Source organism: Penicillium manginii (assembly GCF_028828005.1).
Source record: "Penicillium manginii strain IBT 31320 chromosome Unknown utg000009l:1.0-3297300.0:1.0-3298630.0, whole genome shotgun sequence".
In the NCBI taxonomy this organism is placed as follows: Eukaryota; Fungi; Ascomycota; class Eurotiomycetes; order Eurotiales; family Aspergillaceae; genus Penicillium; species Penicillium manginii.
In genome coordinates, this window is record NW_026643110.1 from 438,036 (window position 1) to 450,724 (window position 12,689).

Below are 12,689 nucleotides of genomic sequence, written 5' to 3' on the forward strand. Positions count from 1 at the left end.
AGTTTACACTTCTTAGAGCTTCGCTTCCGAGCGACCGGAATTTGGCGTGTGTTCGAATATCTTGCTCTTCGTCTCATCCAACCGTGCCTCACTTGTTTTAAACAATCGAGGGAGTCCCGTCTCTTCAAATGCCACCCCATTCACGATCATCTTTGCCAGGCCTTCTGCTGCGAGGAAGATCTGCGGCATACCATGTCCCGTGAACGCAGCTAGAATGTATTGATTTCGCTCTCCCGGCACTAATCCAATATGGGGTAGCCCATCCGAAGAATATCCCATGACTGGTCATCCGTTAGCAGAGGGTCTAATTGGTTTGATGTATGAGGGAAACTTGAACGCACTCCCAGTCCATACTCGATCAGTATAGGCATGGCTATCTTCCCACCCAACAAAATTGCGCTGCATGTAGCCATCCCAATAGCGAATTGCAGGCTCCAGCACGTAACTGTCATCGCTCACGTTATACCAGTTATTCAAATCGTGAATGAATGCTTTCCGGGCTCCACCGACTACAATAGATCCGTCTCTCCGGGGAATTAGATAGTCATAGTCCCACCCGCCCCAGCGAAGAGTATAGGTACTCGTCAACCGGGGTGCAGAGGATCCTGGGGGAACGGCAATACGACTGCATGTGCCTCTTACCGGAACAATCTTCCCCTGATACCGGGGAACAAGGGCAGAAGTGTAAGCGTTGGTCGCCATCACGAGAGTTCCAGCGGCGACAGATCCGCGCTGAGTATAGACTATCCATGGATGGGTCGATCCAGATATATTCGACTTTGAGATATTCGACACGGGTGTGTGCGTTTGCAGGTTCACGCCTTGGGACACGACTTTCTCAAGCAGGTGCAAGACAAACTTATACGCCCAGATATGCCCCGAGTCATACGAGAAGCACCCAAGCGCACCTTTAACACCAGAGAACTATAAGGCTAGTTAGTATGTCATGAGGGAATGAATAGGTAGACGCAATGCTCACTGCTTCTGCATTTTCAGCATCAACGTACTGGCCCAACTTTGTCGCAGCACATCCGTTTGCCACGAGCCCCTGGAATCCTGTCTTCAACTTTTTATAGTGATTTGGATCGAGCTGCACGTCGATGGCTTTAGTCACGATGTAGTCGCAATCGATTTTCTCCTTCTCGACAAACTCCTTGATTGCATGAACATGTTTTGCCTCGAAATCTGCAACTTCAGCTGCGGCGTCAAACCCATAATCTGTCGCAAGTGTTGATACAAAATTGTAAATGTCAGGCTTAACATGTCCACCTTGAACCAGTTAGAAAGCTTCGTTACTAATGGGATATGGAGTGTATCTCACCATTCCGAGCTGTAGCACCCGAGCAAGCCTGTCGTGCTTCCAAGATGGTAATAGAAGGCGCTTTCGACCCCGGTTTGACTTGGCGTAAGATATGATGCGCGATAGAAGCCCCGGCATATCCAGCCCCCACGATGACGATATCACATCTATCAGGGAGATTCTCGGTCGAGCGATGGTTGTCTAGGACGTGAGGTTCCGTCCTCCAGAAGGGGAGCATCCCGTTTGGAACAGGAAGATGCTTATCCGGCATCTCGAGAGTGATGGTCAATGTTTAATTCGAATCTATGATGAAATCGATATCCATTTAACTGTAAACACCAGTAAACAAAGTAGTTGAAGAGGAAGCTGGGAAATGGCGGGGGTGTTGCCCCACCGCAAGTACCGCCGGTGGCCTTCCCGCCGGACCGGCAATCTTGGACCGGTGGGACGCTTTGGGCCCCGGGACGATCCATCCTTTGTTGCCATCAATTGTCAGTTGTTGTCACTGACAACAATGAAAGTGGCAACATTCTATTACATTTGACCTCGGCTTGATTAAAATAAGTGCGAAAATTACAATGGGTTTTCCTTGTTCCTGCCCGTATATTGTGCACTTGTAGCAGAAGGGCGTAGCGTGTGGTAGTAGCTTCTATTTTGATCTGAACAAAATTATTCAAGCTAGTCTAAAATGTTGAAAGTTCACTTGGATAAATGAGGACTAATAGTAGTATTTTGCATGTATATTCAACTGTCAAGAGTATAATTCCGATCTCGAGTGTCTCATGCGGCCTGACTAGCAATAATCTTGTCGGCCATTCCCGGCAAAGTATCATCAATCACATCCATTTCCCCAAATAGCTGTGTCAACGGCTCTTTCTCCAGCACAGTGCAGTATGCGCCCTTGAATCTGATTTTTTGTTGGATTAGTATATAACCTGGAACACGAGAATTGTGATATCGAAAGACATACCCTGTTCTACGAGCAGCAGAAACGTCCCACATATGAGCAGCAGCAAACCAAGGCTTCTTGCCCTCATTTTCATCCATCAACTTGCCCAGTAAAGGTCTATAGGCGTCGAGGTCTGGCTTGCCAACTCCAGCAGTATCGCAGGATAGCAAATGCTCAGTCGGCATCTCAATACCCGCTTTCGCAAAGTACCCACCAACACGACGGAGATCACCAGCAGTAAACGCCCAAACGGTGAATCCCGCATCACGCAGCTTCTTCACACATTCCACGGCACCGGGGCGCATGGTGAGACCGGTGTATTCGCTCATTATGTACTCGAGATCCTCTGGCGAAGCAAATTCCCTTGGCTCTTGAATCCCACTCATCCAAAGAATTCGATAGAACAGGGCCTCAAAGACATCGCCATATACTGCGTATCGACCGGATATGCTGAGGTTGGTATACTCTCGCTCAGATGTTTCCATCCACATTTGACCGAGCATATATGGCTTGATACCTTCTGCGCGTAGTCGGTCGCCTAGACGGCGGTCAATTGCGTCGTAAAGATATTCATAGCTTACAAGGGTTCCGACGATATCGAAAACGACGTTCTTGGAAGAAGCCATGTTCTGTTGCGAGGAAGATGTTTTGGCTGTAGAATTTGGCTTATGCCAGTGTTACTTGGCATAGAATAGATATAGGGATGCTTATCTGTTGATGTAATTGCAGACAGTCAATTTATGCTTCGGGGTGAAGTAGGTGGTTGTGAGTCACAAGTAGGAGGACCAGAAAACGGCGAGGCACTAATTGATGGCAAGGGGGGGTAATGTCGACAACTGAGGAGCCTGAGACGAGTCGCCCCAATCCCGGTTGCCAAGGTGGAGAAGACGTATCTGATCCAACCCCGCTCTCTCACTCCCGGCGGGAAGATACAGATATCCTCCCGGTGGGTGGGGTTTACTTCTTAGAGATGTGAGGAGATAGTCATGAGACACTCAGGCAAAAAGATATATGTATTCTTCATGGTTGTAGAAATCATGCTTTGCCCAAAGTCGCTTCCGCAAAGGCTACGCCAATTAACCCAATGGCAAGAATGAGTGAAACTTCACTCAGTCATAGTATCGCCCCCGAGAAAGCGGAAACAAAAGGATCAGGAGATGTGGAAGTTGACATTGAAAGGACAGCCACTGCGGGTACTACCCATAATGGCAGCTCCTCGGACTTCTCTGCGGTTGGGTCTGCGGGATACCATCGATCCCTCACCCGGCGCAAAGTTATGATGATGACTTTTGGGGCTGGAATAGGAACAGGGCTCTGGGTGGGAACCGGCCAGGCCTTGCTCTATGGTAAGTTGAAACCTTGGAATACATCTACTCTCCAGGTCATGATGGAACTACCCTGGGGCGCTACTAAGTTATCATGATGCTGATTGTGGCGTTCATAGCTGGTCCTGCTGGTACTGCTTTGACTTACACATTGACTGCGTAAGTGAGATGTCCCTTGAAATCTATATGATGCCTGTATTAATTTAACTCCCAAGGATCATTGTTTACGCTCAATATTCTTCCATTGGTGAAATGACAACATACAAACCGGTACATGGAGGATTCATCCGGCAATGTATCGAATATGTGGACCCAGCCTGGGGCTTTGCGATCGGCGTCAACTTCTGGTTTGCTGTGAGTGCCCCACGAGCATACACAATTCCCTTTGACTCACAGCATACAGTGGGTGATGATTATTCCGGCAGAAATTACTGCTGCGGTTTCCGTTCTGAAGTACTGGCCACAGACCGACGTGATACCCTTGGCTGCGTATATCACCATATTCCTAGTGGTAATCGCGCTAGGGAATGTTTTTCACGTACGGGTCTATGGATTTGTCGAGTATTATATGTCATTCATCAAGTGTTTTGCCGTAGTCTTGATGATATTCTTCATGTTCATTATGACCTCTGGTGGGATTGCTGCCACGAACGGCCCGATTGAGTTTCGCTACTGGAAGAACCCTGGCGCATTCAACAATGGCTTCAAGGGAATATGCAAGGCCTTTGTACAAGCTGCATTTAGCTTCGGCGGAGGTATGAAATCCGCGAATATGCTCACAAAATAGAATCAGAGATTAACACGAGGCAATAGGCGAGCATATCGCAGTTATCGCAGGTGAAGTCGCCAACCCAAGACATACAATCAAGAAAACCGTGCGACCAGTATTTTGGCGCATGTTCACTTTTTTTGTTGTGAATATCTGGCTAGTTGGAATGTGTGTTCCTTCCGACGATCCAAGTTTGAATGCCGAGGGGACCTTGGGAAGCCCATTCGTGATCGCTATCAAGAGAGCCGAGGTATATGGGTTGGCGCACGCAATCAATGGCTTTATTTTTCTAAGTGTCATCAGCTGTGGAATCACCAGCGTTTACGTCGCGAGCCGCAGTCTAACGGCTATGGCGGATATGAATATTATTCATCCCTTCTTCGGATGGAAAGACAAACAAGGAAGGCCTTATGTGTCGCTAATTATTAGTCTTGGCTTGGGTGGTGGGTTATGTTATCTGAACGTTAATAGTGTCGGTGTGATTGTCTATGGTTGGTTCACATCATTGGTAAGACCCCGTTCAAACATTCGAATTATAGAGGTATGAATACTTACAATTCTTCAGGTTGCCATTGCTACTTTGTTTGAGTGGTCTTCCTGTTATATTGCCCACCTCCGATTTCGACAAGGCTTGAAGGCCCAAGGGAAAGATCTTCGGACTCTGCCTTTCAGAGGATTTCTTACTCCTTGGGCACAGTATTTAAGCCTTGCGATAGTCGCATTCATATTTGGCTGCGAGTTCTATCTATCGTGTTGGCCATTTGGCGAAGAGGGTTCTGTGAAAACTTTCTTCGCGAGTTACCTCGCGGCCCCTCTCTTCGTTTTTGATTATTTTGCTTACAAGGTACCTCCATCTTCAAAATCTTACCGAAAAACCCAGTGGCGCTAATACTTGAGTCAATTTTTAGTGGTACTATAAGACGAGCATTGTCAAGGCAAAGGATATGGATTTCTCAGAAGCAAGATTTTTCGATGAAGAGGAGCGCCTTGATGCCATTGCAGCTGAACAGCAGGCCCAAGAGAAAGCAAACAAAAAGCTAAACTGGGTGAAACGCGCTCGGTATCTTGTGTTTGGCTAGTACAAGATAAGAGGGATTGACTTTTAGTGTAAATTATACATCCTTAGTTATAAAATATCAAATTTAAGATGTTCCACCAAAGACATCCGGATCGAGCACCACATCGCCGACTGACCAGTCGGGATTAAAGAAATCTGTGATGTCATGCATCTCATTGTAGAACACGCTTTCGTCACTCCCTGGCGAAATATTGAATTTAGGACTGAAAGAGGAAAGCTCCACATGGCTACCGGGACCCCTATCCTTCTTCATGGATTGGGTCCAGTCCTTGAATCTGGCATAAGCCGATGATGCAGTCTGCTCCGTGTTAACACCCATGGTATTAATCTCGTGTTCCTTCGATGATAAATTTCGAATGGCTACTTCAATGGCCTCGATATATGAGATCTCTGACTCTGAAGCCGTCCCACCTATCATTTTTCGTATGAGAACCATGCCACGATCTAATCCTTCTTGCAGCTTTGGTGAATTTCCGACATTCAAGCTTTCAGCAAGAATAACGAGAAGAGCTGCACGACAGGAACTAAATTCAGTATATGAAGCACGACAGAGGCCAATATTTTCAGAGAGTAATTGGAGAGCGTCGAGAATTTCCAGTGCACTTTCCACACAGTCTTCTACTAAGCCTGACCAACGAGACTTAGTGGTGGATGATCCGATTTCTGGGTGCCGTTCCCTTTCTTTTGATTCGAAGATAAAAGGACGGCCCATGTAGATGAAAATGAGCATATAGCACATCTTCAGATGGCAATTTTGTCGAAATAATTGCCCCCGCGGATTCAAGTCCTTGCATTCAGTATTCGTAGAAAGAGAATCCCACGACTGTTTGATCGAACTTCGCAACCGCATCAGACGGTCGGAATAGTCTGACATCAATCTTTTTGGACATTTCTTCAAAAGAGTTCTGTGATCGTTAGTTAGTCATTGGCACGTATCAGCTAGATAGTGGCAGCCTACAATGTCTCCGCTACTTCACTGGTCCAAAAAGCCACACTGATGAAAGCCATCATGTTGGAAAAGTTAGGCGATTTGAACGCAGGATGCGCTTTGGGTAAGTCTGCACTAATGTCCGACCGAGCGATTGAAACAGGCCGCCCATGCATGATGCTAGTTCGACTGGGCATTTATTAGTATGTTTTTTAATAAGAGTGTTTGGAAAGAAAACATACCGTTCCAGGGTATAGATTGACCAAAATAAGCGATTTCGGAACTCATTAGTCCGACTGTCACATTCCACATCAGAGCACTTCCGGTGCATCCCATTTTGAATTGCCATTTTCAAAGCCAGGCCGAAATAAGTATACGATAGACCACCGGTTGAGACAGGCAATCCGTAGGCGGCAAGAAGTAAAAAAGCTTGTGCACTTTCCTGTGAAGCGGCCAAAATGACATCTGGGATCAGCTTGCAGGCAACGCGATAGAGAACAAGACCGACAGAATCTTCAGAGCAAGTGGGAGTCTCATCCACGGCATTCAGGCTAGGTGCTGACTTGTCCTCTTCCATGTGCGCCATCTGAGTTCCTATAGCTAGGACAGCAAATAAACTACAAACCCAAGAAATATCATTCGTCATGTATTCGCTATCAGGGTCGTAGCAAATACTTATTTTTTCCTCAATCCAGTCTCGCTGCATCCAAAAATTATTGACCTCTCCATACTTGAAGAACACATTGACAAGAAATTCCGCGATTGGTCTTGGGGGCAATTCACTCAATGCCTCGGCGATGACTCGGATGGATGATTGAAGATGGGTAGGGCGCCAGTATTCTTTGATCTGAAATCATTAGTAGACGAAGCGACTAAAGGTGTCAACAGAACTGACTGTAGGCTCGGTTGATTTACGTTGATCGCTCATAGACCGTCGCAACCTCTCTGCAAAATTCCAGTGCGAAAACTCTCCCGAATAGACTGAAGACTATCAGTATTTAGAAGTGTTTGAAAAGGAAGAAGCTCTGATTCACTCACATGCGACGTCACTTGACACAAACTGGACATCGAAAGATTCGTTCACATCCCAGGAGCCCTCCACACCATTCTTGGTTGTACATTTGGCCGCAATTTGCGCCAAACTTTCTCCGTCTAAGGGGGACGTCTCCGAGAAAATGACGAGCAATTTTCTCAAGATTTTCCAATCGTCGGACACTGTCATTCAGCTCTTGAGGCATGCAGGCTTTTGTTTGTAACGTGGACATCGCTTTCTTCGAGGGTGGCTGGGGTTGAAAGTGACAAGGTCGACCTAGTCGCTCGCATCGCCAACAAGGTGGCCCGCCTTCGCATTTTTCCTTTTGTTTGCGACATGTCTCGCATCTGAATAAGGTCAGCTGTTGTGACCCAATAGGGCCAGTCTCGAGTTTTCGCTACCCACACTTACGCTAGCGAGGCGCGTCGTTTGTTCGCATCGCGCTTGCGTTTGACTGCACGCTCTTCTACCTCGTCTCGAAATTCTTGAGACATCGATTATGAGTGACAACTGGGTGTTGATCAAGCAGGAAAAGCGAAATCGGCAGGGGAGGGGCCGCTAGAATCTTCCAAGGAGACAGGTTTGTTAACTGCTGCATGAATTGATAGGCAACGGTGCTTATCAACCGCTTCGGAGTCGCAGCATGCGGGGTAAAACAACGAGCCACTTAAATTCGCTCTTCAGGGGATAACGGCAAATCAGAGTTTCGGGCCCATGCTATCAGTATATTCAGTTTCTATAGTTTGGAGTACCCTGTCGTGACTCGTTACCCCCAAAGTCCCAAGGTTGGAGGTTGATGCTATACCCGCTACTAGTAGTACTCAAATCTAAAATCGAAGTACATTTTTCACTCCAATATCCCGTGCGCGATTTCTTATGTCCAGATTATCATGACCCCCTCCCTGGTCGGGCTATTCTCATATTAATCCTCGGGCTCGAGGAACCAGGAAAGCCATTCGTACTTCCAAAGGGCCCTGTCTTCAGGCTTCGTTCCCTCGGTGTGGCACGGCCACACAAATACATTCGAGGTCGCGTTTTCCGACAGACTTTCATCGAATTCCGGACCTCTTGAAATTATATCTGGTATAGGGGAAGATGTCACAACTGCGAGAGCTAATGGCTGCGTTATTACCCTGTGGCCTCCATGGGAGATCCCCGTATCGCACAATATCTGATTCTGGACACACTTCCATTGCCAACAAAGATAACGAAATCTATGGCCACAACTATAATGCTTCCTGACCATAATCGAACAACTTTCAACACTGGTCAAGCCGAATGGAGGATATGAAACCACTGGGGGAAACTTGAAGGCTTCTCCCTCTAGATCGAGCAAATAGAGCAGTCGAAATTCATCCTCCCTGGGAATCATATATTTGCCATCGGGGCCACGTTGAACAGACACAGTTCCGAAATTTTGAGGATCCATGAAGCATTGTGAGGATGCAGTCCAGATAATAGTTTCTGGCCAGGCTCGAGATAAACTTCTTGATTCAATGAGCACCCTCGGTAGGAATCCCATGACAGATGCTCCTAGCCAAAGAGGCGCCAATGTTGGTCTGCGTTCCGCCATCGCCAAAATAATTGTTTTGTAATCTTTCTTCTCCAAAAGAGATGGAATAATCTCATCGAAGACTGGGTTGAGCCACTCGCTGACTAGATTGCAGGGAATATCTTTCTCCCAAAAGCTATTCGCCAAGTCTGAGCCAATGTTTGTTGAAAGAGCAGAGAGAGTCATCAAGTGAGGAATCTCAGAGAAGCTGGGCAACTGATCATGGGATATATCAGCTGTGTTATCACTCGAATAATTATTTTTGGGTTCTTTCGGCACCAGGAGATGTCTTGTACCTGACGACCACCTATTGCATGACGGAAGGATCAAAGCGGAAGCTAGGCCAATGATAAGCTGGTCAAGGACGCCATTCAACCGCGCAAAGTTGAACAAATATTTCAGAGCTTCCTCGGAGGATGGGCAATGACACTGGCATGCAGAAGACGGGAAATCCGCATTTTGTGAGACACTGAAAGAGGCATCTTGAAGATGGAACTCCCATATTGGACGGTACGCGGTGCCATTGCGGGTGAGTATTGCTTGCCATCCCTCTCCATTAGCCAGGATTGCAGTCCACCATCGGAGCTCTGAATGATCTCGAGCCCCAATATTCAATGGGACCGCTTCCCCAGCACTGCCAGTGCCGGACCTTTTCCCATGGACATAGCTTTCGGCGGCAGTTCCAGTGTATGAAACTCGATCATCCAAATCCTTTCCACGCAGTTCGATCAGGCGGACAGACAAAATATACAGCCAACCCAAAACGAACAGGCCAATATAGTCCCCTCGGTCCTCGGAAGTGAATCGCAATGCAGGATCATCGGTAAGGTTCAGTTTACCGGGTAACAATTTCGCGATTGAAATATCCAGTGTGGGTGTTTGCTTGGTGGAGGGTAGGTCGCAGTCTTGTTTGTCTATGAGCGATTCCGGTGAAATATCCCATTTTGCATACCCTTCAATGAGCATCATGTCATATTTAAAGCGTTCTAGAACATCTTGGGACTGTGGAATAGAAGGGATGTTGTTCAGCAGTAGAGCTTTGAGATTGAAGCATGATTCTGGAATTGTCGTTGTCGATTGTGCGCGAGCAAATAGTTCTTTCCAATATGATTTCGAGCGAGACAGAGTATCAAGGGAACCAGCCAGACTTGGGCGTACTGGGTCAACGTTTTCTCCGTCCATGGACTTGTGATTGTATAATCCGTAGTGGCGGTGTGCAAACAGAAGATTTGTATTGCAGGCAAGCAGTCGGATAAGGCGGCCCGAGAGCAAATTCCTTCCTGTTTTAGAACCGCGTCACTTCTAGAGAGGAGGAAGGTTAATTAGCTTCTCGTATTCTGGTCAAAAAAAAGTAATAATGGATGGAAAGGACGAAAAGTGGTGATATGAACAGGGAAGAGAGCGAAGCATTCAATGTCTGGAAGGACTGCTGCCTTGTTGCCTGAGGCAGATATGGATATCAACGCTGGAAACCCCATGCCTGGAGGATGAGAAAAGAGAATAAGGAAACAAGAAATAAAGAAAAGTTTAAAGTCGCGGTATGATATCAAAAAAAAATATCAGCAGACAAATTTCGCTCCACATCAAGGTTGGTTAATCTAGTCCTACTTCTATTATTCGCATCCTTGGCCTTCCAGCCCTGTTTATAGCTGAGATGGTTCGGAGAAGCCTACTATCACTACGCTCACCTGGAAGTTGAAGTTTTTAGTCCTTTAAATCAGAAGCTTGCCAATAATTTTAGTAATCTCTTTCAACCACAGAGTTCACAATTTTCGAGTATTCTTTGCTTCGGAGGAGTAACGAGACTATGTTTTCCCTTCTAGAATTGTACTGCATAATAATAGTACATATTTGAAAGATTAGGGTAGCAAAGGGACGAAGAAAAGACTTTTAATCAGAAGCTGCAAGCAAAACCCCATTCTACTGACTTTGCTTCATGATAAACTTGTCTATCCTCCACTGGCTGTCTTACTCCGCACGATCGGCTCGCCGGGTTTCCCCGCTCGGATGACTCAAGTTGCCGAATATTGAAGGGAAATATCCGCTACTAAACACTTACTTACTCTCTCATCTCCCCAAACGCGTTGCAGCAATGGATCGCCCTTTGGAGCCGATGATAGTTCCTGGCGACCGCCAGCAGACACGATCAGACCGCATGTATGTGCTCTTCGGTTTCCAAGCCCTTTTTATACTAGACGGTAGTATTGACAACTAGTCGTCAGTCAGCCGATTATAATTTTGATGTCCTCAACTGCTCTTGTATTCACAGGATGTGGCATTAACTTTACATTTGGGGTCTATCAGGAGCTTTATGATTCTATGTCGAAGCTCCCCAATACGCCGTTCACCGGAGCCACACCAGCACAGATTGATCTGATCGGCACACTTTCGATCGCGCTGATGACAATCGGTGCTCCTTTCACAACAGCATGGACAAAGCAATACTCACCACGAGCTGTTGTCTGGAGTGGAGGAGTTATCTACTCTGTCGCTCTCGTTCTGGCTAGCTTCAGCCAGAGTCTCTGGCAATTCATCCTCACCCAAGGCCTTTTGCTGGGCGTGGGTACTTGCATGGCCTACATGCCCTCGGTGACCGTAGCACCGACCTGGTTCTCACTCCACCGTGGACTTGCTATGGGTATAATCCTTGCTGGAACGGGGTTTGGTGGTGTCGTTTGGCCGCTCGCCTTCCGATCCCTAATTTCCCGCGTCGGCTTTCGAAATTGCCTGCGGATTACGGCAGGAATATCCTTCGTCATTATCAGCATTTCCGGGTTCTACATGAAATGGCCCGCTAGCCAACTCACCCGGATCCAAGCGGAGAATGCCGCTAATGCGAGGAGACTCAGCTGGCTGCGCATTCCTCTGGTTGATTGGCGCGTTGTAAGAACGCGCAAATTCGCTGCCCACGCACTGGGAGCAGCCCTGCAGTCCGCTGCGTACTATACACCTGTGTTTTTCTTTGCGTCATATGCGCGCACACTGGGGTATTCACAAGCATCATCGGCCAACTTCATTGCTATTTCCAATGCTGCAAATGCCGTGGGAAAGATCGCGATTGGGTTTGCTGCCGACCGTATGGGCCGACTCAATACCTTATTTCTGACTACTCTTATCTCGGCAATTTCTGTTCTGGCAATGTGGCTGCCATCGGCATTATCAACCTCTCAATCGAGTGGCAGTGCCCTCTTCATTGTTTTCACTATATTTTATGGTGTTTTTGCATCGGCATATGTCTCGCTCTTCCCAACCAGTTTGGTAGAGCTATTTGGCGTACAGAACTTTGTCAGTGTCAACGGGGTTTTGTATATGGTGCGAGGACTTGCAACTTTGTTGGGTACTCCGCTTGCTGGGCTGTTGATTCGGAGTAGCCAAGACGAGAAAGCTGGACCACGAAGTTATGAGAATACTAGCATTCTGGTTGGTGTCTTGCTAGCTGCTGCCACATTTGCAGTTCTCTGGGCTCGGATTGAGGCATCTCTCACTTTTGAAGGACAGAGCCACGGAAGAAAGTGGTTGATGTAGGGATGGAAATGAGGCGTAGATACTGCCTTGTATTTTCAAGTCTGTAAACATAGGAATCGTCTCCCCTCGCCCAATTTGCATAAAAAGTAATGGTTTTTCAAATTTTGTCTCAGTAACCACCCGCCAAAGATCTGGTAGGAATGAGATGGTGGCAAGATCAATCGCAGAAACAATATTGTTCGTAATCGTCGTATCTTGATGGGCGATCTGCCCAGGCGTTCATGTTGGTA

The 12,689-nt window shown here is 47.0% G+C and overlaps 6 protein-coding genes across 6 annotated transcripts; 2 read left to right on the forward strand and 4 right to left on the reverse strand.

Moving 5' to 3' along the window:
• Positions 1-12: 12 nt before the first annotated feature.
• N7533_011929 (NAD(P)/FAD-dependent oxidoreductase) lies at positions 13-1,571 on the reverse strand (the record flags this gene model as incomplete). Its single annotated transcript, XM_057108579.1, has 4 exons — positions 13-281; positions 342-924; positions 980-1,269; positions 1,322-1,571. The coding sequence occupies 4 exons, from the start codon at positions 1,569-1,571 to the stop codon at positions 13-15; spliced, it is 1,392 nt and encodes a 463-aa protein (XP_056953680.1).
• Positions 1,572-2,080: 509 nt separating this feature from the next.
• Positions 2,081-2,875, reverse strand: N7533_011930 (uncharacterized protein; the record flags this gene model as incomplete). The annotated part of the gene is made up of 2 exons (XM_057108580.1): positions 2,081-2,207; positions 2,271-2,875. 2 exons carry the CDS (start codon positions 2,873-2,875, stop codon positions 2,081-2,083), a joined length of 732 nt encoding a protein of 243 aa, XP_056953681.1.
• Positions 2,876-3,342: 467 nt separating this feature from the next.
• Positions 3,343-5,422, forward strand: N7533_011931 (uncharacterized protein; the record flags this gene model as incomplete). The annotated part of the gene is made up of 7 exons (XM_057108581.1): positions 3,343-3,595; positions 3,694-3,733; positions 3,790-3,928; positions 3,978-4,329; positions 4,388-4,851; positions 4,909-5,187; positions 5,252-5,422. The coding sequence occupies 7 exons, from the start codon at positions 3,343-3,345 to the stop codon at positions 5,420-5,422; spliced, it is 1,698 nt and encodes a 565-aa protein (XP_056953682.1).
• Positions 5,423-5,485: 63 nt separating this feature from the next.
• On the reverse strand, positions 5,486-7,876 carry N7533_011932 (uncharacterized protein; the record flags this gene model as incomplete). Its single annotated transcript, XM_057108582.1, has 7 exons — positions 5,486-6,326; positions 6,380-6,538; positions 6,592-7,196; positions 7,245-7,330; positions 7,388-7,501; positions 7,566-7,729; positions 7,794-7,876. 7 exons carry the CDS (start codon positions 7,874-7,876, stop codon positions 5,486-5,488), a joined length of 2,052 nt encoding a protein of 683 aa, XP_056953683.1.
• A 428-nt stretch (positions 7,877-8,304) lies between these two features.
• Positions 8,305-10,116, reverse strand: N7533_011933 (uncharacterized protein; the record flags this gene model as incomplete). Its single annotated transcript, XM_057108583.1, has 1 exon — positions 8,305-10,116. One exon carries the CDS (start codon positions 10,114-10,116, stop codon positions 8,305-8,307), a length of 1,812 nt encoding a protein of 603 aa, XP_056953684.1.
• Positions 10,117-11,026: 910 nt separating this feature from the next.
• On the forward strand, positions 11,027-12,459 carry N7533_011934 (putative MFS monocarboxylate transporter; the record flags this gene model as incomplete). Its single annotated transcript, XM_057108584.1, has 2 exons — positions 11,027-11,091; positions 11,157-12,459. The coding sequence occupies 2 exons, from the start codon at positions 11,027-11,029 to the stop codon at positions 12,457-12,459; spliced, it is 1,368 nt and encodes a 455-aa protein (XP_056953685.1).
• Positions 12,460-12,689: the final 230 nt, after the last annotated feature.